This window comes from Trichosurus vulpecula, chromosome 2 (assembly GCF_011100635.1).
Source record: "Trichosurus vulpecula isolate mTriVul1 chromosome 2, mTriVul1.pri, whole genome shotgun sequence".
Classification (NCBI taxonomy): Eukaryota; Metazoa; Chordata; class Mammalia; order Diprotodontia; family Phalangeridae; genus Trichosurus; species Trichosurus vulpecula.
In genome coordinates this window covers 60,586,042-60,611,699 of record NC_050574.1, presented here as the reverse complement: position 1 = coordinate 60,611,699, position 25,658 = coordinate 60,586,042, and the positions used below count along the sequence as shown (strand labels likewise).

Sequence of the window (25,658 nt, the reverse complement as noted above, 5' to 3'; positions counted from 1 at the left end):
GCTAGACACCCTGGTCGCCTGTCTACATGACCAGAATAGGAGATCAGGTCCCTTGACCTCTCCCCTTCCCCTGTCCCCCACTTCTGGATTCATTTTCCAAACACGTTTTCGTCTATCTGCTCTCTCATTTTCCCTCGTTGGGAGAATTGATGATCAGACCTAAAATGATGCTGGGCTCTGTTCTCCCCATTCTCAGACAATTCTGGCCAGAGAGAAGGCAGCTGTCATGGGCTTTGAGTTACAGGGAAATAGGTTGGACCACTTGGGGGAACCAAGGGAGGGAGAAAAGGAGAAAGGGTCTGAGCTGAGGTCTGTGAAGCAGGAAATAGAAACTTTTTTCACTTGTCACCCCAACAGCCTAGGGATCAGGAAATTGGGGGTGGAGGCATAGTGATGGGGTTCTCAGCTCTACTCAGACCCTAGAGAAGATGCTGACCAGTCTGTCCCAGACAAAGCAGGGGTGGGGTGGGGTAAGAGCAGAGGTACAGTGGTAGGTAGATAACTCCACCTACCTAGGGGTTAGGAACTCCCTGGGTGAGAGATTAGAAAGCAAATGTCCTCCCTTCCCCAGAGTTAAAGGTCAGGTGGCTGTAGGCATTGGGTGTCAGGAGGCAGGTGCTCTTTGAAGTCAGAGGCAGTACCATCCTCAAGTTCCAGGGTCGGGGGGTAGGAGGTCCCTTCAGCCCCTGGGGCAGCCCAGCCTCCAGGCTGGTCTGAGTACAATTCCTGGTTTTTCTCTTTCCACCTCTGGAACTTTTCAGAAGTCAGCATGGGGTCATTCAGCACTTCATCCAGGACCTGCAGCTCCTGAAGCTTTGCCTGAGGACCAGGAGGGCAGGAGGCACAGACACTGAGCATTTCCCCAACCTCCACCAGCCACCCAGACCAGGGATTCTCTCTCCTCCTCCTTCCCAAGTCGATTGCCCTGGCTAGGACTAACCTTGAGTGTGCTCTGCAGGCATCGCACATGATGGGCCCGCTCATTGAGCTGGGGGTCATGGGTACGGCGCAGGAAAGAGCGGCGACATTGTTCATGGGTCAAGAACTGTGGGCGGCCCAGAAGGGACACTCCTCCCTGCTGTAGGCCCCGGACCAGGTGTTCCAGTGCTCCCTCACTGCTGCTATCTGAGGCTGAGGAGATGCAGGGTACAGGAATGAGGCCCCAGGATCAAGCCCCCCTCCAAAGTATCCCTCCTTTACCCCATATCCTCCTCCCCCTCTTCTGACTCCCGAAGACTCCCACGCCCCCAGCCTCTGTACATTGCCCACTCTCTCCCCATCTGCAGTGAATACCTGTTGAAGGGCTATGTGACACCCGGGGACTGCCTTGGGGGGTTGTGGCTGGCGGGGAGGCATCTCCAGGGGGAGAGCTCCAGACTCCTACTGGGCTGGGCTGAGAGACAGGAACAGTGTTAGTCCAGATTTCTTCCAGGATACCCCTTCCCTCTACAAATCCCCATCCCCTCCCTCCCACTCCCCTGGGCACTCACTGAGGTTGAGCGGGACCCTGCTTCCTCATCTGGGTCTTCTGCTTCTGTTTCACTATAACAATCTGGTGGGGGGGAACAGGAAGGGACAGTTTGAGGCTCAGGTGGCAGGGACATCTGGGCCAGGGAAAGGGGCTGAGGACTCTGGGCTGCACTGTCTCTGTCCTAGGAGATCGTAGAGGAGGGAAGGGAGGGGGTGAGTTTCTCCCTGGGGAGTGGTACCCCACCCTTGACTTTGGTAGTATACAGGGGAGGATCTCTGGGGAAGAAAAGGGCCCATGGCCCAGGGACCAGCCTCACCTTCCTCTTTGGGTGCAGGAGTTCGGCTGTGAGACTGATACTTGGAAATGCAAGTCACCAGGTGGCTCACCCACCTGTCAAAAAAGGGGAAGGGGTAAGTGGTCATGGGCAAAGGGAAGGGCAGGGCAGATGGGAAGGGTGGGCATGTACTTTGACCTCTATTTAGTCAAGACAAAAGAGGATGGGGAGGGGATAGTTTCCCTCACTAAGTGGAGCAGAGAAGGGAAGGGATGGGAAAAAGAGGGGTATGGGAATAGAGATGGGGATAAGAAGAGAAATAGGTATGGGGCAAAAAATGGGGTGGGGATGGGAATGGAGATAGGGATAGAGATAAAGATGGGAATGGGGATAGAAATGGGGATGGGGATGAGGTTGGGGATGGAGGTAGGGATGGGGATGGGGATAGAGGTGGGGATAAAGGTGGGGATGAGGATGGGGATGGGAATGGGGATGGAGGTAGACATGGGGATAGAGATGGGGATGGGGAGGGGGATGGGCATGGGGATGGAGAAGGGGATGGGGATGGAGGTACAGATCAGGATGGGGATAGGGGTGGGGATGGAGATGGGGATGAGGATGAGGATGGGGGTGGGGATAGAGGTGGGGATGGGCGTGGGGATGGGGATGGAGGTAGAGATGTGGATGTGGATGGGGATAGGGAAGGGGATGGAGGTGGTGATAGAGGTGGGGATGGGGATGGGGATGGAGATGGGGATGAGGATGAGGATGGAGGCGGAGATGGGGATGGGGATGGAGGTAGAGATGTGGATGTGGATGGGGATGGAGATGGAGACAGGATGAGGATGAGGATGGGGGTGGGGATGGGAGTGGGGATAGAGGTTGGGATGGGCATGGGGATGGAGAAAGGGATGGGGATGGAGGTAGAGATGTGGATGGGGATGGGGATAGGGATGGGGATGGAGATGGGGATGGGGATGGAGATGGAGATGGAGATAGGGATGGAGATGGGGATGGGGATGGAGGTAGAGATGGGGATGGGGATAAGGATGAAGATGACGGTAGGGATGGGGACAGGGATGGGGGTGGGAATGTAGATAGAGGTGGGGATGGAGGTAGAGATGGGGATACGGACAGGGATGGGGATGGGGATAGAGGTGGGGATGGAGGTAGAGATGGGGGTGGTGATAGAGATGAAGATGGCGGTGGGGAAGGAGATAAGGATGGGGATGGGCATGGGGGTGGGGGTGGGGATAGGGATGGAGATAAAGATAGGAATGGGGATAGAAATGGGGATGGGGATGAGGTTGGGGATGGAGGTAGAGATGGGGATGGGGATGGGAATGGGGATAGAGGTGGGGATGAGGATGGGGATGGGAATGGGGATGGAGAAGGGGATGGGGATGGAGGTAGAGATGGGGATGGGGATAGGGATGGGGATGGAGATGGGGATGAGGATGGAGGTAGAGATGTGGATGTGGATGGGGATAGGGAGGGGGATGGAGGTGGTGATAGAGGTGGGGATGGGGATGGGGATGGAGATGGGGATGAGGATGAGGATGGAGGCGGAGATGGGGATGAGGATGAGGATGGGGGTGGGGATGGGAGTGGGGATAGAGGTGGGGATGGGCATGGGGATGGAGAAAGGGATGGGGATGGAGGTAGAGATGTGGATGTGGATGAGGATGGGGATGGAGATGGAGATGGAGATGGGGATGGGGATGGGGATGGGGATGGGGATGGAGATGGGGATGAGGATGGAGGTAGAGATGTGGATGTGGATGGGGATAGGGAGGGGGATGGAGGTGGTGATAGAGGTGGGGATGGGGATGGGGATGGAGATGGGGATGAGGATGAGGATGGAGGCGGAGATGGGGATGAGGATGAGGATGGGGGTGGGGATGGGAGTGGGGATAGAGGTGGGGATGGGCATGGGGATGGAGAAAGGGATGGGGATGGAGGTAGAGATGTGGATGTGGATGAGGATGGGGATGGAGATGGAGATGGAGATGGGATGGGGATGGGGATGGGGATGGGGATGGGGATGAAGATGGGGATGGGGACAGGGATGGGGACGGGGATGGAGATGGGGATGGAGACGGGGACGGAGATGAAGACGGAGACAGAGACGGAGACGGAGACGGAGATGGAGATGGAGATGGAGATGGAGATGGAGATGGAGATGGAGGTGGAGATGGAGATGGGGATGGGGATGGGGATAAGGATGAAGATGACGGTAGGGATGGGAACAGGGATGGGGGTGGGAATATAGATAGAGGTGGGGATGGAGGTAGAGATGGGGATGGGGATGAAGATGGAGATAGGGATAGGGATAGGGATGAGGGTAGGGATGGAGATAGGGATGAAGATGGGGATGGGGGTGGGAATGTGGATAGAGGTGGGGATGGAGGTGGAGATGGGGATACGGACAGGGATGGGGATGGGGATAGAGGTGGGGATGGAGGTAAAGATGGGGGTGGTGATAGAGATGAAGATGGTGGTGGGGAAGGAGATAAGGATGGGGATGGGGATGGGGTTGGGGGTGGGGATAGGGATGGGGATAGGGATGGGGATGTGGATAGAGGTAGGGATGGAGGTGGAGATGGGGGTGGTGATAGGGATGAATATGGAGGTGGGAATGGGGATGGGAATGAGGATGGGTGGGAAAAGAATAGGATTCAACTCCTCACATGCTCAAGTCAGCCAGGGTGTCAGCAGCGAAGACGAAGGGCTTGTACATGTCATGGGTAAGCTGGAACACACTGTGGGGAGAGAGGAAGGGCAAGGTCATTCCCAGGCCAGTCCCTGCCCCAGAAACCACTGAAAGGCCATTCTTCTCTTCTCTAACAAAGCAGCACTTCCCAAGCTGATGCTATCCTCCCATCTCCTCCCCATGTCTGACCCCAATTCCCCCCAATCTCCTCCCATCCTCCATCTGACCTCCTTCCCCCACCCCAAGTCTGACCCCATTCCTTCCAATCTCCTCCCCCTACCCTAAATCTGATCCTCCCGCAGGGCCCTTGCTCACTATTTCTTCTTCTGGTCCCGACCACTCTCCAGGCTGTAGTTGGAGACATTGATCAGCCCTTCAGCCTTCTCATCCTGGAGGAAACAGATTCAGGAAGGAGAGAAGACTCTCAGACAGCTCAGAATTCTCCAGTACACATGAAGCTCTACTGAGGTAGGAATCCCCCTTAGGGATCCCCAGGTTTGGGGCAGGGAGGGTGGGAGATGTTTGGGAAGGGTGGCCCTGTGGCCCAAGGAAGAGAGAGAAGCGCAGATAAGAGGAGGAGGGCAGAGGGGTGGAGGGATGAGCAAAGACAAGAAGAGGCATGCCTCCCAGATAGATGGAGAAGGCCAGCCCTTGGTCTGGGACTGAACAATAGCAGACACGGGGATGCCTCAAGGCCTGGAGTCTCATGTGGTGGCTGCACACACACCACTTTATCCCACAGGCCTCACCTGGGGCTGTCGGTACCAGTAGAGGGTATGACCCTTCAGCACCATCCAACATCGGCGCCAGCGGGGGCCCATGAAACCTCCAGGCACCTTCCGAAGCAGGAGCCACCCATCGCAGTCAGGCCGGCCCAGCTCCCGGCATGACACCCGCCTCCGGCTCAGCCGGGTCGCCACCCCTGTGTGGTCCAAGGTTAGAAAAACCACCTTCTTTCTTCTGTGTCCTTCCCCCCATTCTGTCCCAAACCCCACTTTCACAGGGGCATGAAGGGGGAGAGGACCCCAGGGTTGGAATCATGAAATTTGTAGAGCATTAGAACTAAAAGGGATGTTTCATTGTTGTTCAGCTGTGTCCGACTCTTCCCATTTGGGGTTTTCTTGGCAGAGATACTAGAGTAGTTTGCCATTTTCTTTTCCAGCTCATTTTACAGATGAGGAAACTGAGGCAAACAGGGTGAAGTGACTTGCCCAGGGTCACACAGCTCATATGGGTCTGAGGCCAAATTTGAACTCAGGTCTTCCTGACTCCAGGCCTGGGGCTCTGTGCACTATGGTACCACGTAGCTGCCCTTAGAGATCCTCTAGTTCAACCTCCCCCATTTTTATAAAGGAGGATCAGAGAGAGCAAGGGACTTAGCAAGAACACACAGCAAACCCAAGTCTTTTTACTACCCCTAGGTACATCAGAAGGAGTCGCTTAAAGGAGGGAGCATCCCCGGCATCCCCTACCCAATCCCTAACGTCTAGCAGGCTCACGTACCTTTGGATTTTGACTTCTTCCGAGTGCAGGAAAGACTCTGAGGGCACAAGCAGAGACCTCAGAGGTTATTTAGACCAACTCATGCCTGAACAGAAGTTTCTTCTAACGGTTGATCATTCAGTCTCTAACCGAAGGCCTTTACTGATGGGGGACCCTTGACCTTCTGGAGCAACCCGCCCCCGCATCTGGAGACCTCTCGAAACCTCTCATCTTCAACAAGTTTTTCTTATATTGAGCAAAACTCTTTCCCTTTGCAGCTCCCACATGTTGCCTTCTGGGGCCAAGCAGAATGAGCCCCTGCATATATGCCAGCCCTTCAGATTGCTGGGGAAAGCTGCTGTCTCCTCTAGGTGCTCCCCATTCCTTCAGCCAGCTGTCATCTGGCCTAGTCTCTAGTCTAGCCTGGGCTCCATCCTGGATACATAGCCAGCACTGGGGGAAAGGGGAAGGTCAGACCTGGGGGCTCCTCCCCCTCAGCTCCCTGCTTACCTTGTCTAAGGGCTTGGGAGATCTGGGATTCTCAGATTCCTCTCTTTCTGGCTGAGCTGCTGGGAGGGGATCTGCTATTCTGGGGGAACTGGGTACCCCGTCAGAGTCCCAGATATTGCCACAAGCTAAAGGTGTGGTTGGGCCTAGGAAGACAATAGCCCTGTCAACATATGCCACGTTCTGGGCCCACAGAGAACCAGGCATGGAGGGATGCCTAGGAAGGGTATGGTCTGGAGAATGAACAGTGGCACCTAGATGTTCAGACATCCATAACACTCCTGTTCTTGCATGATGGGGCTGGCTGGGGCATCCTATCAGTCTGTGGTACATGTTTGGATGGGGGTGCGGCACACGGGGACATACTAAAGTACCAGAGAAAGAATCAAAGAATGTTGAAATTGGTAGAACTGGAAAGAGTCTTAGAATATGGAATGTCAGAGCTAGGAGGAAACTTAGAACACAGAATGTGTAAACTGGGAGGTACCTCAGAACACCAAATGCCAAAGCTGAGATGGCCCTTAGAACACAAGAAGTCAAAGCTGGGAGAGCCCTTGGAACACAGAATATCAGGGCTAGAGGGGGCCTTAGAATACAGGATGTCAGAGCTGGAAGGGCCCTTAGAACACAGGATGTCAGAGCTGGGAGGGCCCTTAGGACACAGGATGTCAGAGCTGGAGGGGCCTTAGAACACAGGATGTCAGAGCTGGGAGGGCCCTTAGAACACAGGATATCAGGGCTTAGGACATAAAATGTTAGAACCTAGCATGCCAGAACCTGATATGTTCTTAGAACATTGATGGTTGAAATAGAATACCAGGGCTGAAGGGTCATCTAGCCCAAACCCCAGAGGAAGAAACTAGACCTTCATTTTTCTGCTGAGGCCCAGAGAAGGGAAGGGATTTATCTAGATTCATACAGCTGGCCATATCAGAACTAGGATTAGAACCCAAGTCTAGAATTCTAATTCTAGAATTCAAATCCCAGGATTAGAACCCAAGCCTAGAATTCCCAATCCCTGACTTCACATTTTTTCTGCCTTCCTACCTGCCTCAGGGGAGCTGGGGGGTCTTGGGTCTGGGCTCTGGTCAAAGATGAAGGCAGTAGCTTTGTCTCCTGAGGCTCTGTGGGGAACAGAGAATGCCGGGACCAAATGATCACTCGTCCCTATGTGCCATCCCCAGAACATGACATACTCTGCTGTAGAGTCCATTACCTAGGAGATGGGGAGGCCAAGCCTGGTGATTGACTCCTTGAGCAGGAAGTATCCAAGGGGCTCTGAGGAATAAGTAGGGGGAAATCATGAGTGAGGAACAAGGGGATGGAGAGCAGGGATGGGGAAGGGGGAAAGGAACCTACCTGAGGGGCAGTCTTGGGCACAGGAACAGTCTTCAGCAGCAGTCTGAGGAGGGCCGGGTCCTGGACTAGTTGCCTGTACAAGCTAGCCCGGGGCCAGCCCACCTCAAGGACCAAGGCAGGAGGGCAGAGACTTAGGTCTAAGCTGGAATGGGGGCAGGGGCTGCCCATGAATTGCCTCCACCCCCACTCCCACCCCAGTCCTCCAATACACAGGCGAGAGGCTCTGCTCTGGCTGGACAAACCTGCTCCCCATCCTATCTTCTCCTGTCCTCAGTCTGAGTACCAGACTGTGCTCTCCTCCAGGAATTCTTCCCTAACTAACCCCACCCAACTCATTAAGTCTATTCCCCAGTTCTCCCCACCCATGTCTGACAGCTAGGCTTCCCTACAATGTAGGCTTGTACCCATGTGTCCGTCCCCTAGGTATGCCCCGTCATCTCTTCCCTCCAGTAAAAGGACACCAAAAGGACAGGGGTTGAGTTTCTACATGGAAGAGGCTTCCCCCAAATGGGTGGGATCCCTTCCTGGGTCTCACCCTCAGAAGGCCCCCTTCTCTCCCATGCCAACAACAAGGCAACTGTCTAGAGACGTCATCATTCCTTCCCTGCCTGGGGACTCACCACCACTTGCCCGTTGACCTGGACAATCTCGTCTCCAAGCAAGATCTGGGAACACCTGTCAGCAGGAGACTGTGGAGGGCAATGGGAGAGATGAGGGGGTTGGGGGTGGTGACAGAGCTCTCCCTGCACCTTGGAGCCTCCATGAGGCAGAGCAGCTGAAGAGGTCTGGAAAGCAGGAGGAACTTGCAGACAGGGATTAGAGCCCTGCATTCCTCCCTCAGGGTGGAAGTATGGGGCAAAACAGGGAACAGACAGGATGACCAGGCCTCTTACCTCTGGGGCTGTTCCAGACACAAAGTGGTGGCAGCTACTGGTGGTTAGGATTTCCAGGCCCTGGATACACAGACACACCCAGACACATACACCAAGCTTGGTGAGGATGGGGAAGTGAGAAGCATCAAGGTGCCTTCAGTCATAAGGGCTCACCCTGTATGAGTCAAGCACTGGACTACACTAGGAATTTGGAGTAAGGCAAGAACAGGTTCCCAGGGAGCTCAGAGTGAGGGCCCTTAGAACCCAGGATGTCAGAGCTGGGAGAGCCCTTAAAACCCAGGATGTCAGGGCTGGGAGGGACGTTAGAACCCAGGATGTCAAAGCTGAGAGGGTCCTTAGAATCCAGGATGTCAGGGCTGGGAGGGGCCTTAGAACACAGGATGTCAGGGCTGGGAGAGGCCTTAGGGATCAAATGTTTAGTTGCTCTAAACCAGCTCCCTTAAACCAGCCTCCTTTTTTAAACAAAATTGAGCCCTATATCAACCAAATTATTTCTCTAAGGTTTCACAGACAGTTAGTGAAAGAGACTTCTGGGTCTCGGACTCCTCGCCCAGGACTCTGACTTTCTGTCTTCAAAGGGCCCTCCCAGCTCTGACATCCTGTGTTCTAAGGGCCCTCCCAGCTCTGGCATCCTGGGTTCTAAGGCCCCTCCCAGCTCTGACACTTTATGCTTTCCAGCTCTTTGCAGGGTTCTCTAACTGCAAAATCCAGCATCTCAATAGCTCATATTTAAATACAGCCTTCCATCCAGTGTGTCATGTGACTCCACTGACAATCCTGTGAAGTAAGCAGTATAAGCATTACTATCCTCATTTTGCAGGGGAATACACCAAAGCTCTGCTAACAACTTCCCTCAGGTCCCAAAGGAAGCATCAGAGCCCAAGAAGTCAAAGCCAGTTCCTGTGCCTGTCTCCATCACCCTGGGCTGCCTCTATGTCCTAGCCAAGGCCAAAGTTCATAGAAGGGTCCAGCACAGGCTCACCAGGGGTTCCTCAGGACGCCTGGCTCTCAGCTCCACCAGTTCCAAGACAGCTAGCTGATCCAGCAAGTCGTCAGGGCTGAAGCTCAGAATGGCGTCACAGATGCTCAGAATGTTGTCCCCCTTGTGAGGCATAAGGGAGACATGGAAAGAGGGGAAAGGGGAGAGATGAAGGTGCCTGGTCAGACCCTGCAGCCCTCCTCCATCCTCTCTATACCAACCCTCCCCTCCCATCCCACAATACTCACAAGCCTCAGGATCTGGGCCTTCTTTTTTGCCACTGGGTAGTCCTAAAAGAAGAGACAGGAGGCCCAGGTGGACTCCCAAACTGAACAGGGGGACCTGAGTAGCCTCTGGATGAGAAATTTCTTCCCCTTCTCTCCCAGAAGGGTGGCCACAGATGAGGCCACTGTCCCTCTTAAAACCAGGTAGACACCAAGGATCAGAGTCAGTACCCTCTTCTCTAACTCCAGTCTGGCCTCTTTCTTCTCCCCTGTTCTCTGCAGGGGACCCATATTCCGCCCTAGACAGATATGTGTCTCTGAAGGCACAGTACTCCCATTCTCGGTGGGCCACACTTACCTGTTCTCAGACACAGACAGAGAGACACACACACACACACTCCCTCCCCAGGCCACACTCAACTCCCCCATTCCCAAACCCAAACTAGATCCTCAGTCAGGCCTCCTGCACTGTTCAGCCTTCTCAAGCAGGGTCCTAGGACCCTATAGTTTTCTCCCTGCCCTCAACTCATTCCAGCTATTCCTGGACCTGCCTCTATGACCTGCCAAATACAAAAACTCGAGCCTCTCTCTGGCTGCTCTTTTCCCCACCTCCCAAAGAAGGGGCCATTAGGGCCACATTCACAGCTCCCTCCTCCCCCTCCTCCAAGCTCTAAAACCCAATTCACTCCCTTGCCCAGACACAAGAAAGTCAAGGTCAGGAAAGTCGGCAGTGGAGGTGGCCTGAGATCTGGGGGGAGGGCTTGGTGGGGGAGAGTGGTAAAGACCAGGGGAATCCATTCTCATCCCAACTCCAGATATCTCCTCAAATCCTGGAATATGTCTGTTCCCCTCCAGTACCTGAAGACTGTGGTCTTCCTCAAGTGGCCAGTCCCCCTCCCCAGGCTGTCTGGTCCCCACACCCGATCCCTATCTGATTCACAGGTTATAAAAAGCATTGCTAGGATCCAATTCCTCCTGCCCCACCCCCTGGGCTGAATTCAGTACCACAGCTAGTGTCAGGCTTGGGGTGGGGGTGGAGGGTCACTCACCTCCTGCAAGGCCTGGGCCAGCTCCCTGCACAAATCCCCGATCTCCTGGCAGGCCGAGAAGTCATTGATTTGAGAAAAAAGGTACCTGGGATCCAGGGAAAGTTGAAAAGACAGCTGAGCCTCTGGGCTGGGGGTCAGAGTGTTCCTGGGACAAAAGACCTCACAATCCTCCTCAGCAGAGGCTGAAATTCTAGGCATCGAGTCTCCCCAGTTCGGTCTCAGGGAGGTTCAGCGTCTACCCAAGTCAAACTTAGTTTCACAGCCCGAATCCCTTGTCTTCTTCTTTCCCCAGGACTGTTTCCACCCACTGTGCCCAGCAGCTAAAGGCAGGGGGGAGAGAGTGGAAAGAATAAAGAACTAGAAATCAAGAGGCTGATGTTTCAAGTCTTGGTCCTGCTGCCAATTCACTGGATAACATTGGGTAAGCCATTCAGCTTCCAGAAGCCTTAGTATTCTTAGCTGCATAATGGGGCCAATGGTCCCAATTTCATCAAACCCTTCTGAGGACTGCACAGGATGTGAAACTGGTAAGAAGGTCCTTTGCAAACTGTCAGAGTGTGAAGCAAACATGAAGGGTTATTACTGAAAATAGTTCATCAGCCACATTACCTGTTGAGCCAGCAGAGAAGGGCCCAAGCTGCTCAGATCAGCTCAATGGCTCCAGTGAGTAGGTCTTGGGCAGGTTCCCCACTGGCCCCAAGGCAGCTTGGGACAAGACTGCACAACTTGTGGGTTAGGGTCCGCAGTTTCTCTGTTAGCTTCCGGAGATTTTCAGTCTCTAGCCCAGAGCTCTGTGGCCGGTAAGGGGAACACAAGAGGTCACTCCCACACTTCTCTGTAGCACCAGGCCCTCCCAATGGGAAGAATGGATTAGGAGGGAGAGGCCTTGGTCTGGGTAATTTTGGGCAGCTAGATGGCTCAGTGGATAGAGGGCTGGGCCTGGAGTCAGGAAGACCTGAGTCTGTCACCTTGGGCAAGTCACTTAAACTCTGTGTGCCTTAATCCACGGAAGAAGGAAATGGCAAACTGCTCCCGTATCTTTAACAAGAAAAGCCCATAGATGGTATTGGCACGCTATGGTCTATGGGGTCTCAAAGAGTCAGATGCAACTGAACAACAACAAACTTTGGGCAAGTCCCTCAACCCCTCTGGGCCTCAGTTTCCTCATCTGTAACATGAGAGGACTGACTTCGATGATTTCCAAGGTCCCATGAACCTGTGTCTCGGCCCCAGCAAATAAGGCTGTGGGAAAAACAAGGATCCGGAACCCCAGCCCATCAAAGACCCGGGTTCTGTCCTCTCTGAGACCTCTCCACCCGGTTGGGGACCCTGGGGAAGGGCCCTCCAGGGGATGTGGGCTCAATGTCCCCAGGGCCCACTCACCAGAGTCCGGAGCTGTTCCACCCCATCTAGAATAAGTTCTTGATGGCCAATGTGCCGGACCCCCAGGGCCTCCAGGCTCTGAGGACAGAGCTGAAGCAGATCACTCCCCAACAGGGCCCACTCCTCAAAGGGGTACCCTTGTACCAGGTCATCCAGGCCTGGAGGAGAAGAGATCCAGGAGAGCATGAGGTCACAGGACCTCCCCCCACCTCCCCTTCTTGATACAGCCAAGAGAGGGGCTGCTGTCTCTGGCTGCCGCATCTGAGCCCCACACCCACGCTCCAGCCATGTTTCCTCACACCTCCAGATCCAACAGACGGGGCAAGGCCCTCAGTCTGTCATCAGTCCTTGACTGACCTCAAGGGTGCCTGGGTAAGCCAGGGCTACATGATGTGTAGCCAAAAAGGCATCTAGATGGGCAGTGAACAGTGTTAGGCTTGGGAGCCAGGGATGCAAGAGTTCAGATTCTAAGGCAAACATTCACTAGCTGATTGACTCTAGGCAAGTCACTTAGCTTCCCAGCCTCAGTTTCCTCACTGGTAAAATGGGGGAGACAACAGCACTATCTGCCGTGTTTGTATAGGGATCAAATGAGATGATAATTAGTGCAGTGCCTGGCATACAGTAGGTGCCAAATAAATGTTAGCTATTATTATTTGTGAGGAACAAATGAGATAACACAGATATGGTGCTTTGCAAACCTTAAAGCATTTTATAAATGCTAATGGTTACCATTATTTTAAAATCCTTCCTTACTCCACGTGGGACAAGGGAAAATTTGACCAAGAGGCACCCTGGAATAAGGAGAAAGGAGGCCTGCATTTAAGACCTTCGGTAAGTCACTCATCTGCTCTGGACCTGTTTTCTCATCTGCAAAATGAGGATGATCTAGACAAGCTCTAACATCCCTCCCAGCCCTGACATCCTGTGTTCCAAGGCCCCTCCCAGTCCTGACATCCTGTGTTCTAAGGGCCCTCCCTGCCCTGACATCCTGTGTTCTAAGGGCCCTCCCTGCCCTGACATCCTGGGTTCTAAGGGCCCTCCCAGCCCTGACATCCTGGGTTCTAAGGCCCCTCCCAGCCCTGACATCCTGTGTTCTAAAGTCCCACCCAGCTCTGACATCCTGTGTTCTAAGGCCTCTCCCAGCTCTGATATTCTGGGTTCTAAGGCCCCTCCCAGCTCTAACATCCTGTGTTCTAAGGGCCCTCCCAGTCCTGACATTTTTCTAAGGGCCCTCCAGCTCTGACATTCTGCGTTCTAAGGACCCTCCCAGCCCTGACATTCTCTGTTCTAAGGGCCCTCCTAGCTCTGACATTCTCTGTGTTCTAAGGGCCCTCCCAGCTCCAACATTCTAGATTCTAAGGTCCCTTCCAGCTCTGACGTTCTGTGTTCTAAGGTCCCTCCCAGCTCTGACATTCTAGGTTCTAAGGGCCCTCCCAGCTCTGACATCCTGTGTTCTAAGGGCGCTCCCAGTTCTGACATTCTAGGTTCTAAGGGCCCTCCCAGCTCTGACATCCTGTGTTCTAAGGGCCCTCCCAGCTCTGACATTCTGTGTTCTAAGGGCCCTCCCGGCTTTGACATCCTGGGTTCTAAGGGCTCTCCCAGCTCTGACATCCTGTGTTCTAAGGCCTCTCCCAGCTCCGACATCCTGTGCTCTCACATTCTGTGCTCTAAGGGCCCTCCTGTTCACCTTCAGGTGCCTTCACTGCCTGGTTGAAGCTCCTCCATCTCTTGCGAGAATGTTCTTTCTCCATACGGTGACTTCTTGGAATTCCTAGTTTCCTCCAAAGCCAAGCTCAAATGCTCCCTCCAACATGAGCTGTTTCCTGATCGCTGCCCTGCCCCCATCACACGGGCTTCCTCTCTATATCCACCCCACCACCTCCCAATTTACCTAGTTTTTTTTAAGTATGTACTTGTGAAGACGATGACGATGATGGTTGCTATCATGGCAGCTAGGTGGCGCCATAGTGCATAGATAGAGCATGGTGCTTGGAGTCAAGGAGGTTCATCTGCCTGAGTTCAAATCTAGCCTCAGACATTTCCTAGCCGTGTGACCCTGGACAAGTCACTTTGCCCTGTTTGCCTCAGTTTCCTCATCTGTCAAACGAGCTGGAGAAGGAAAAGGGAAACCCCTCCAGTATCTTTGCCAAGAAAACCCCAAATGGCGCCATGAAGAGTCAGACACGACGAATAACAACTGTGGTCATGCTGTTTCCCCCCAGAGGGGCAGGGAGTATTCCATTGTTACCACTTAGCACAGTGCCTGGCACACAGTAGGGGCTTTGTATATGCGTGTTAATGGGCCACTTGAAAGGAACACTAAGATACAAAGCTCACCGCAATCAAAAGTTTCAGTCAGTTAGCTGTCTCTGACCTCCCCCTCCTAAAGGGTACAAGTTTTCAGTGTGAGCATTTAGACTTCAGCAAAAGCTACAGATCAGGGTTTGATTTATTTTTTCATTTTGTATTATAATTTATTTTGAACTTTATTATTATATACTATCCAATTATTCTATTTTATTATTTTTATCATCTAGACAGTAGAGAAAATCTATATAGTGTTAAAATATTATATACATAAACACAAAGGTTGGACTAGATCGGAGATTTTTTTTACCTTTTTTGAGGGGGAGGGGGTCGCAGACCCCTTGGGCAGACTGATGAAGCCTGTGAACCCCTTCTCAGAACAATGGATTTTTAAAAACATAAAATAAAATACATGGGCATATAAAGGAAACCAACTGTAGTGAAATCTAGCTATCAAAATGTCTAAAGACACACATGCACACAAATTCACAGACCCCAAGTTAATCATCTCTGGATTAGATCGATCATATGAACTGATGGGTCATTTACTCCAACCTTCTCATTTTGCAGATGTGGAAACTGAGACCCAGGAAGGTTAAGTGACTAACTTCACAGATAGTAAATGGAAGGAAGAAGCATTTATATAGCACCTACCCCCAGCCAGGCAACCCTACAAGGCAGGTGCTTATCCCCCTTTTATAGTTGAGGAAACTGAGGCAGAATAACTTGCCCTGGGTCACTTAGCTAGTAAGGTGTCTGAGGCTGAATTAGAACTCACATCTTCCTGACTCCAGCCCTAGCACTCTATCTACTGAACCACCAGCTCACTGCCTTTAAGATAGCTCGATGCCACCACAGGTTGGGGCTCAAATCTCATCTTTGGAGGTAGCGCTCTTCCCACAGTTTCTAAATTCCAATCTAGCACTAAAAATAAAATTCTGTTTCCTTTAGATTCATCTTCTCAGTTAAGTCCCTGTGGCCACCTGCTTCTCCATCTCCTCCCACTTGTCTCCTGAGGGCTTCCCTCCCCTCCACCCCCATTCAGCCTCTCCAAGATGGTGCCTGAACCTTTGCTGGCTGAAACCACACACATGAACGAAAAAAGCAATGGTTGGAGTTCCCATGTTACCTTAGCAAGTCAGTTCTTTCCTCCAAGATTTCCTCCTCTGTAAAATGACAGGGTTGGCCTAGGCAAGCTGTAATTTCCTTTCTGGCTCCAAATGTATGACCACTAAGCCTGCACAAATGCTGTTTCTGTGGCCCTTCCCAAAACCTGTTCCTGGCCCTCCTCCTCCAGGAAGCCTTTCTTGATTCACCCTACCTAGTTTCTGCTCTCTACTTCCTCCCCTCTCTTCCAGCACTGGTTTCTAGAATTTTCTACAATTGGGAAAGTTATATTTGTTGGTCTTTGTCCTGAGTATACCTTCCCTTTCAGACTGGAGGCTCCCTGAGGGCAGGATCTCCCCTACAGACTGGTCCAGGGGTTCTTAATCTGGGGTCTATGAACTTGTTCATTTAAAAACATTTTTGATAATTCTAATTCAATATAATTTCCTTTGTAATCCTATGCATTTAAAACCATGACTCCGAGAAGGGGCACAGTATGGCTTCACCGGACTGATGAAGGATCCATGACAAAAAAAGGTTACCCTGCTCTACAAGCTTTTTCTCTAACCCTAACAATAGCTAGTAGCATTTTTATAGTGCATGAAAGGCCCCAAAGCACTTTCCAAATATTATCTCATTTTGATCCTTACAATAACCCCGGGGAGGTAGGTGCTATTATTTATTGCCACGTTACAGTTGAGGACACTGAGGCAGGCTTGCTAAGGGGCACACAGGCCAGATTTGAACTTGAGTCTCTGGGAGTCCAGGTCCAGCTCCGTATTGAGTGATATCAAAGCATGTAGGCAAATTGCCCCCTCCTTCTCTCACAGGCTCTAGTCACTTCCTCCCTTCTCAGTCTCTCCAACTGAGAAATGGCTATCTAATGGCTATCTAATGATAGCCTCCTTCAGATGCCAGTGGCCTTTTGAAGATGAAGGAGATTATGATTATATCTGTATATTACATAGGCTGTGATTATAGCTCAGCCCAAGCTCTCAGTCCCTGAGGCTGTAAACCCTCTGAGGATGGAGCAAGGAGAGTGCAGGGCTGGTCGAATTCTAGAAAGTCTTAGCCTGCTACTCGGCTCTGGGGGTGTCACTTAACCAATCAAAATGTCCCCGGCACTGATTAAGCACCGACAAACTGCCAAAGTGTCTCTGCCTACCGGGAAGTTACCTTCCCCGGGACCAGAGCACAAGAACACAGGTAAATAAGTATGTACAGGATAGAGACAAGGTACATTTCAGGCAGGGCTATTAACAGGTGTGGAGGATCAGGAAAGGCCTCTTATAGGAGGGGGCCTTGGAACTAAGTTTTGAAGGAAATGGGGCAAATTAAGATGTCATGTTGACCTCTCCCAGCTTCGGTTTCCCCATCTGCAAAAAAGGGCACAAAATACCTACACTGTCTGTCTCACAGGGCTGGGAGGGAAGGGCTCGGCAGACCTCATATCGCTCTAGAAATGGGTGATTATTTCAGAAGACTGCCTTGCTGGCTCTTTAAGAAGGGAAGAGGTGTGGGGTGGGATGGGCCTGGAGTTCTGAAACTGGAAGGACCCCAAGAAGTGATTGCGTCCATTCCGGGTTTCCGAACAGGGCTGAGGATGCTCTCCTCCTCACATCGCTCACTCCACGGAGGGACCCCCGGAGTGTTGGAGCTCAGGGTCCCGGAACCCACAACTTCCAAGCTTCTCACCTTTGGGACCTTTGGGAGGGCAGTGTAGACGAGGCACGCTCCCCCAGTGTCAGTCCCTCTTCCCTGTTCGGGCCAGTGTAGACTAAGAGCCCCCGCCCCCACTACCTGATCCTCCCTTCCCCCACTCCGCAGACCCCAGCCGATGTAGACCTCCACCTCCCAGCCCAGGGCACCCCTCCCCTACCCACCTCTCAGCCAGGCCACCACCGGCCCAGGACCCCAGGATGCCACCGGTTCCATTGCGAATCCTGGACCGTCCCGCCCGGAAAATTTCCGCCCCCGAAACCCGGAGTCTTCCCTAGGCTTTGGGGCGGGCGGGGCCGGGCCGGGGGCGGAGCCTGCCACATACCTGCGCCCACGTGGCCCGGGCCAGGTGAACATCCCGGCGCACCTATTGGCCCCTCAGCTTTGCTCGTCAGCTCGGGGAGCCCGGCCCCTCCTCAGCCCCACCCCAGTCCCAACTCTAGCCTCGGGGGGCGGACGCGGCTGGAGCGAGACTCTTGGGGCGCTCCGGCTGGTCCCGGGCGTCCTGAGCTTTTGGACTCCGGACCCCTCCGGCTGCACACGTGTCCCGCTTCCCTTCGTGGGCTGCTGCTCCTGGGCAGAGTGGGGGTGGGGCGCAGAGTAGGGCTCACTGACCCACAAATATAACTCCTTCGGGTTACAAAACCCTTTACTACAGTCACAAGATCTCACACCAACCCTAGAGGGAAGGAAATTGGGGGTTCGAAAAGAGAAAGGGTTTGGCCCAGGGGCTTAGGGCCAGTCGAGTAGCAGAGGGGTGGCTGTGGCAGGCAGGCGCTGATCACTACCTGGGGCGGCCCATGGCGCCCTCACACAACTCCTAAAGACACCACACCACCTTGGGACCTGACCAGACCAAATCCGGAAACAGGGCCCAGAGGGTGTGAGTGCCACGGGGCTGGGAGAGGGATCCCAGCCTCTCCCTCCCCCAAGCCAGCCAGCCCCGGCGGCCCCCTAAGGGCAGTGGGGGTCAGGAGCTCAATTAATCAAGCCACAAGCATCTCTTGAATGCCTGCTATGTGGCAGACCAGAGGAGGTGATGCCTGGAGAGCTGGCTTTGGAATCAGGAAGACCTGTATTCAAGTGTCACTTCTGACACACGAAGCCTGTGTGACACTGTGAAGTCACAACCACTCAGGGTCACCAGGCAACTGGCTAAGAACTATAAAATGCAAAACAAATGGGTTCTGTATAAGTAGAGGGAAGCTACCCTCACCAAGGAAATCACAAGTCTGCTGGAAACAAAAATGGTCCCTAAACCGCAGAAACCGTGACAAAAAAAAAAATGAAAACAGTGCCTTCTCGTGGGACTTCCATTCTACCAAGACAGAGATTCTTAACCTGGGGATCTGTGAAATTTAAAAAAAAAATGTCTTAAGTGCATTTCAGAATAACTGGTTTCCTGTGTAATCCTGGGGAACTGAGTTTATGCTTTTAAACACATTCTGGTTCTTCAGGATGCCAAAGAGGTCCATGACTCACAAAGGGATTAAGATTCCCTGGGTAGGGTGATCACAACAAACATGGTCCCAGAGAAATAAATACCAGATATTGGTATAGTAGAACAAACCCTGAGTTCCTGGGTTCAAATCATACCGAATTCTGAGGGCCTGTGTGTACTCTCTAGGCCTCATCTACGCATGAAGAGTGGGCCTCTGAGAACCCTTCCAGGTATCCGAATTTCATATACAAAATGGGCGGGGGGCACTAGAAACCGTCTTTTCAAGAAGTGGGTAGTTGAGCTGAGCCTTAAAAGAGCCAACTTTTTCAAGAGCCCCTGCTGTTCCCTTCCCTGGCACCAGGGGGTGTGGGTGGCATGTAATGATACATCCCCATCACGAGAACCAAAACAAAAGCGTTTTGGATCGTTGATCAATCCAGGTGAAGGAAAGGCCAGGTGAGCAGTCAGAACACATGGGCCATATCTAGTCCTGCGTCTGCCCCCTGGCAAATGAGGGGGCCTCAGTTGCCTCCTTTATAGAATGGGTATGTTTCTGCAGCCGCAAAAGCATGGGATGAGTGTTTGAAGCAGCTTTCTAACCCTAAAAGCACAACAGAAATGAGACTATATAACCTCACCCTGGCCTGAAAAAGGAGTTTCCCCCGCTCTCCAAAGCTAGGGCTGGGGCTGCTCTATAGTTACCAAACTAATTAGGAAGGAATCCAATTCAACATTTATTAAGGGAGAGGGGCTGTGAGAGAAGGAAGACCATTATTTGGGGTTAGGAGACCTGAGTTCAAATCCTCAGGTGGTTGTGGGCAAGTAACTCCCCTTCTCCAGGCTTATCTCCTCTTCTGTAAAATGAAGTGGAATTAAACATACCCGGAAGTCAGCCAACAAACATTTACTCCGTGCCAAATATTGTACTATATGCTAGAATTACAAAGAAAGGCAAAAAATAAAAATAAAAAATAAACCACCCTCACAGTGCTGGTTTTTAAGTAGCTTATGTTCTAAGGAAGAAGACAACATAAGAGATATATAAAGAACAGATGGAATGTAATCTGAAAGGATATACAGCATTAGCAGCTAGGGGAACCGAGAAAGGGCTCTGAGAGAAGGTGAGATTTGGCTAAGTCTTGATGGAGGCCAGAGAAACTAAGAGCTAGCGATGAGGGGGCGGAGCATACCAGGTATGGGGGGGGGGGGGGGCACAGCCAATGCAAAGGCCAAAGGGTGGGAGATGGAGTAGTGTTCAAGAGTTGTGACTAGACCCTTGGTTGGTAGTGGGGGGAGAGGGGAAAGAGTAAGGTGTAAATCTGTAAAGGTAGGAACGGACCTAGTTATGGGGCTTTATATTTGACCCTGGAAGTAACAGGAGCCACTGGAGTTCACTGGTGGGGGAGAGGTCTAACATGGCCAGACCTTTGCTTTAGGAAGATGTTGGGAGATGAGGAGAGAACGGATTGGAGTGGGAGAGGGAGCCAATTTGAAGGCTGTTGCAGGAGTCCAGGCCAGAGGTGCTGAGGGCCTGGACTCAGGCTACGGTTGTGGCCATGAGTGGCGAGGAAGATATTTGTTACTGGTATGTCAAGTGAGGGCCAGAGAATGACACAGATTTCTGACTGGGAGCATGATGGTGGTGCCTACAATATCACCTGGGAAATTGAGAATGGGGGAAGGGTTATGGGAAAAGGCAATGAATCATTTTGGACATGTTGAGTTAGAGCTGCTTATGGGACTCCCGTGTGAAATACTTGAGAGGGAGTTGGTGGCTAGCTTATCAGAGAGACGAGAGCTGTGCGCGAATCTGGGAATCAGCTCTGTATAGTAATCCATGGGAACTAAGATCACCAAGTCAGAGGGGAGAGTGAAAGGAGGACCAGGAACATAGCCTTGGGGGACAGCCACCATTAGAAGGCATGATGGGAATGAGGAACCAGCAACGGAGACCTAGCAGCCGTTGGACTCATAGAAGAACCAGGAGAGCAGGGTGACGAAAACCTAGAGGAGACAGCGTCCAGAAGGAGGCAATCGCCAGTGTCAAAGGCAGCAGCAGAGAGGTTAAGACGCACAAGGGAGTGAGAAGAGGCCATTTGATGCGGCATTACTGGTAACTTTGGAGCAAGCAGGTTCAGCTGAATGACAGTGAGGTCAGAAGCCAGACTGCAGGTTTAGAAGAATGGGAGGAGAGGAAGTGAAGGCACTGATTAGACATGGCCTTCTCAAGGAGCAGAGGGAACAGAGAAACATAGGCTAGGTAGCAGAGAGGGTCTGCATCATATACAGATAGTGTCAAAGGTGGGATTTGAACCTGGCCCCTCTGGCTCCAAATCCTATACCACTGTTAGCTGCATCTTGGGGGCTTGGACGTCCCATTGCTCCACCCAATAACATCCAGGATACCGGTTCAGACAGAATCGGTGACCTCTCCCACCCCTACCCCGGATGACGCATACCTTGCTGGTGTGAGGCCTCCTTCCTCCTCATATTCAGGTGCCCGCCTCCATGGCAGGAAGTGGGGTGGGCACAAAGGCCTGATTCCAGCCTGATGCTGATATCTCTTGACAGCTGCCACCCGGGCTGGCCCAGTAAGGGGAGGGGACCTGATTTAAAGGACCCATTGCTGTCCCAGCTGCCTGTGAGTCGTGGGCGGGCAGCCGAAGGTGAGCATCCTCTCCAAGTATATGTGCCTTTGGGTTGGGGGGTGATGAAAGGACCTTTCCTGGCATGGGGGTTAGGGGTACAGAGGAGGGTTCAGGCACTGGAAGATACAGAGCTGAGTACCCAGTAACAAGGAGAAGGAAGTAGGGGAGACTGTGTACGTGCATACGTTGGGGGGGTGCTGTGTGAGCAAGAGGTGGGGACATAGCAAGAATGTAGTGCTAAGCATTGCTGCCCCCTCCCCCTGACCCAATTTCTAGTTAGTGGCATTAGAAATACCAACTGGGTTTTCATTCTCCTCCTGCCCTCACCAGACGGCCACCAGGAAGACAAATCCACCGCCCCCTTGCCCCCCAGCCCTAGGCCAACCATGCGCTTTGGACGACTGACCCCCGGCTATTTTCGGATGCTAGAGGTAACTCCCCCTACCCCATAACATACCAGACTTCCCTGTGCTCTACCCCCAGCCTGCCACAGTAGGAGCCAGCCAGGCACGTTGCATGCCGCCTGAGCAGCTGGGCCCCGCATGCTAGCCCTGCAGCACTGATGCGAGAGAGCATCGGGATGGAATGTCCCTGGGAGGGAGGCCATCCTCCTGCCCTTCCTGAGCCTGAGCAAGAAGCCGTAGGGTTATTGACATCTCCCGCCAGCCTCACCCCTTCTCTGTGGCACCCCTCCCCTCCCAACCACCCCCCCCCCCCCGTCTGCATCCATAAGGCCAGAGGGAACACCCAGGGATCTTGATGGACTCCCTGACTGTCTCCCCCCACCAACTCTGCTCTCTTTCTACCCCATTACCCAGATGCAAGTGGCTGGGGAGCTGGAGGCAGAGCCCCGGAACCAACTGGTAGGTGCCCTGGCCACACTACTGGCTGTGTTTGGCCTAGGTCTCTCCTTCTACAGTGTCCGGCAGCTGGTGGGTCAAGGAAAGTCCCCGAAGACCCCATGACAGGACAGGGAGCCCCTGGAAGTCTCGGGGGCAGCATCCATCTCACCCAATATCCAGAGGAAGAACTCTTCCTGTCTCTCTTTCTACCATCACCCCTCCCCCCACCCCATCAGATGGTGGCTCCAGCAGTCTGGGAGGCCAAGGGGAAGAGGAAGGGGTACAGGGAGCATCCATGCCTACCTAGGCTGGAGAAGTGGGAGCCCTAGATGGAATAAACCTGGAAAACTTCAAGGTGCAGACACAGAAGACGTGCGACTGGGGCTTTCCATCTGGTGACACGCGTCCAAAGCAGAGTAACGGGGAGGGAAGGGTTCTCATTCCCTTGACCCCAAGGTTCAGCACGTGGCAGAGTCCCACAGGCATAGCCCATGGGCAAGCATGCCTTGAGCAGTAGGGACATAGGAACTCCTGGGGGAATGCGGATGGGGAACAAGCATCAGCTCCAGCCTGGCATGCAGGGGAAATCAGAAACATGATGGACACATAGCAGCTCAGCTCCTTTATTGGGGAAAAGTAAGAAGTCTGCTCTGAGTGTTGGGGGAGAGATACGGTCCAGCCAGCCCAGTCTAGCATGGCTATCCTCTGCTTTGGGCAGCATCAGCTGGCCACCTCCATATCAGATGTCTCGGTGGATACCTCTGTGGGCACTGCCAACCATTTGGGGGGCACATAAGAGCCCATGCCCGCTGCCCGCTCTGCTTCTTCCTGACTGTAGGGTTCTACTGTCAGCTGCTTCAGCCTGTAGGAAAAAAGGGGCCAGAGTTAAAGAAGGGTCAGGGCAAGACTGGGAAGAAATGGGGAAGGGGAAGATCAGAGAGGGGATCTAAGGGAAGAGGTGAGAAGTCAGAGAGAAAGCAGAAATGCTGTGGGGGAGGGCAAAGAGGGGAAGGTGAGAAGAAATGAAGGGCTAGGAGAAGGCTAGCAAGATGGGGCCTTCACAGCTGGAAAGAGCCAGCCCCAAGCCTCCCACCTTTTTTTGTGATCTTTGGACTTCAAATGATTCTTCAGGCTGGTAGTATCAATGAAGTATCTCCTGGAGGGGGACAGAGGTAAGATGTGAGTAGAGGGTCCTTTTCCTCCCCTCCACCCCCCACAGAAGAAGAGCTAGAAAAGGAGGCACTCAGACAAATCTCTGGCCTTTAAACTTGATCTTTCATGTCCCAGCTTCCTTTCCTTGCCTGGCTTGGACCCTTCTTAGCCTCCATCCCCCAGTCCCAAACCCCAACTGCCAAAGCCTCCATTCCCAGGTCTCCAATCTCAATAGGTTCCCCTGTTACCCAGCTCTATCTCCCAAAACCTCCATCTTCCAGGCCCTCAATTACCATCTGCACCAAACCCCACAACTTTTAGTCCCCAGGTCCCCAATTCCCCATCCCTCAAGCCTTCACCTCCTAGGTCCCCACTTCCAAACCCTCCCAAAGCCTCCAGTCTCCTAAGTCTCCAACACCCCTGCCCTAGCCCCCATGAACCTCTGCCCCTTAGGTCCCTACTTCCCAGCCCCCAATGAGCCTCCATCCCCCATGTTCCCCACTTCCCAGTCCCCCATGAGCCTCTGCCCCCTTGGTCCCCACTTCCAAGCCCCCATGAACCTCTGCCCTCATGTTCCCCAATTCCCAGCCCCTCATGAGCCTCTGCCCCCTAGGTCCCCACTTCCCAGCCCCCATGAGCCTCTGCCCTCATGTTGCCCACTTCCCAGCCCCCCACGAGCCTCTGCCCCATAGGTCCTCACTTCCCAGCCCCTCAGTCTGCACTCCCTGGGTCCCCACTTCCCAGCCCCCCATGAGCCTCTGCCCTCATGTTCCCCACTTCCCAGCCCCCATGAGCCTCTGCCCTCATGTTCCCCAGGTCCCCACTTCCAAGCGCCCCATGAGCCTCTGCCCCTAGGTCCCCACTTCCCAGCCCCCATGAGCCTCTGCCCTCATGTTCCCCAATTCCCAGCCCCTCATGAACCTCTGCCCCTAGGTCCCCACTTCCTAGGCCCCCATGAGCCTCTGCCCCCTAGGTCCCCACTTCCCAGCCCCCATGAGCCTCTGCCCTCATGTTCCCCAATTCCCAGCCCCCAGGCTGCACTCCCCGGGGCCCCCATTCTTCTGCCCCACCCCCACTCCCCAGCACGGCCCCCGGAAGACCCGCCCCCGCCCCACCCCTTCCGGAACTCACGCGCAGGCCAGGCAGCGGTGGTGGCCGCCTCCGGGCAGGTCGGGGTCCGGCTCTGCGTCCGGCTGGGGCCGGCGGGCGGCGCTGTCGGGCCGCAGGTCCCGGTGGATCTCGTCCAGGTCCGGCCGCCGCCGCTTGGCCTTCAGCTGGCGGGCCAGGGAGTGCGCGCGGTGGGCGCCGGTGCGCCGGGAACGGGCCATGGCCTCGGCTGGGAAAAAAGGCTCAGGGCCGCCGGGGCCCACGTGAGCTCGGCTTCCGGGCCGGGTCGTGACGTCACGGGGAGGGCCTACGGGGACCCTCGGCCCGAGCGCCCCCTGGCGGACTGGCGGGGTCTCGTTCCCGGTCCCCAACCGTGTTATCCGCACTGTACTACGGGGACAGAGAGGGTTCTCCGGGGTGAAGCCTGTCTCTGCCCCCGGCACGCACCCTCTGCGCCGCAGCCTGCCCCCGGGGCACCGGGAATGACGCTGAGCCTCATTCCAGCCACTCGGTGCCCTTTCTCTAGGGCTGCCCCTCCCGCCCCCAAAGTGTTTCCTGCTCGAGCTGCTCCAGACGAGCCTCGGGTCTCCTGGTCCATGCACAAGCGTGCCTTGGGGAGCTCCAGACCAAATAGGGGACAGTCCCTGCCTTCAGCCCGTAGATCCGTCAACATTTAGGAGTCCTACTATGTGCCAGGCGCTGTGCTTAGTGCGGGGGATGCTCAATTAAACAAAGGAGCGGGCCCCTTGCCTTCAATCCATCAACATTTGTGAAGCGCCTACTATGTGCGGGGAAGACTCATCTCCCTGAGTTCAAATTCGGCCTCAGACACTTCCTAGCTGTGTGATCCTGGGCATTTCACTTCACCCTGTTTGCCTCAGTTTCCTCGTCTGTAAAATGAGCTGGAGAAGGAAATGGCAACTCCGTCTAGTATCTTTGCCGACAAAACCCCAAATGGGGTCACCAAGAGTCTGACGAGACTGAACAGCAACTACTAT

The 25,658-nt window shown here is 53.7% G+C and overlaps 2 protein-coding genes across 2 annotated transcripts; both read right to left on the bottom strand.

Annotated features, from left to right (window-relative positions):
• Nucleotides 1-646: 646 nt before the first annotated feature.
• CNKSR1 (connector enhancer of kinase suppressor of Ras 1) lies at nucleotides 647-17,686 on the bottom strand. Its single transcript, XM_036745506.1, is given in 23 exon segments — nucleotides 647-666; nucleotides 669-819; nucleotides 941-1,131; nucleotides 1,294-1,393; nucleotides 1,491-1,552; nucleotides 1,788-1,861; nucleotides 4,436-4,507; nucleotides 4,774-4,847; nucleotides 5,208-5,380; nucleotides 5,962-5,998; nucleotides 6,451-6,593; nucleotides 7,495-7,571; nucleotides 7,664-7,725; nucleotides 7,807-7,908; nucleotides 8,427-8,495; nucleotides 8,700-8,759; nucleotides 9,682-9,801; nucleotides 9,927-9,958; nucleotides 10,688-10,760; nucleotides 10,952-11,036; nucleotides 11,561-11,742; nucleotides 12,335-12,492; nucleotides 17,635-17,686. Coding segments are annotated over 23 exon segments (2,169 nt in total).
• Nucleotides 17,687-23,002: 5,316 nt separating this feature from the next.
• ZNF593 (zinc finger protein 593) lies at nucleotides 23,003-24,943 on the bottom strand. Its single transcript, XM_036746213.1, has 3 exons — nucleotides 24,685-24,943; nucleotides 23,495-23,557; nucleotides 23,003-23,263 (listed from the first exon to the last, which is right to left on the bottom strand). Exons 1-3 carry the CDS (start codon nucleotides 24,879-24,881, stop codon nucleotides 23,122-23,124), a joined length of 402 nt encoding a protein of 133 aa, XP_036602108.1. The 5' UTR covers nucleotides 24,882-24,943; the 3' UTR covers nucleotides 23,003-23,121.
• Between the last annotated feature and the right edge of the window lie 715 nt (nucleotides 24,944-25,658).

Excerpts from the sequence above, each read along its gene's own strand:
- ZNF593 (XM_036746213.1), bottom strand. The coding sequence starts at position 24,881 with ATGGCCCGTTCCCGGCGCACCGGCGCCCACCGCGCGCACTCCCTGGCC. Across the intron at positions 23,558-24,684 it reads CACCGCTGCCTGGCCTGCGC|GAGATACTTCATTGATACTA; the intron begins GTGAGTTCCGGA and ends GTCCCCCTCCAG. Across the intron at positions 23,264-23,494 it reads TCCAAAGATCACAAAAAAAG|GCTGAAGCAGCTGACAGTAG; the intron begins GTGGGAGGCTTG and ends TTTTTCCTACAG.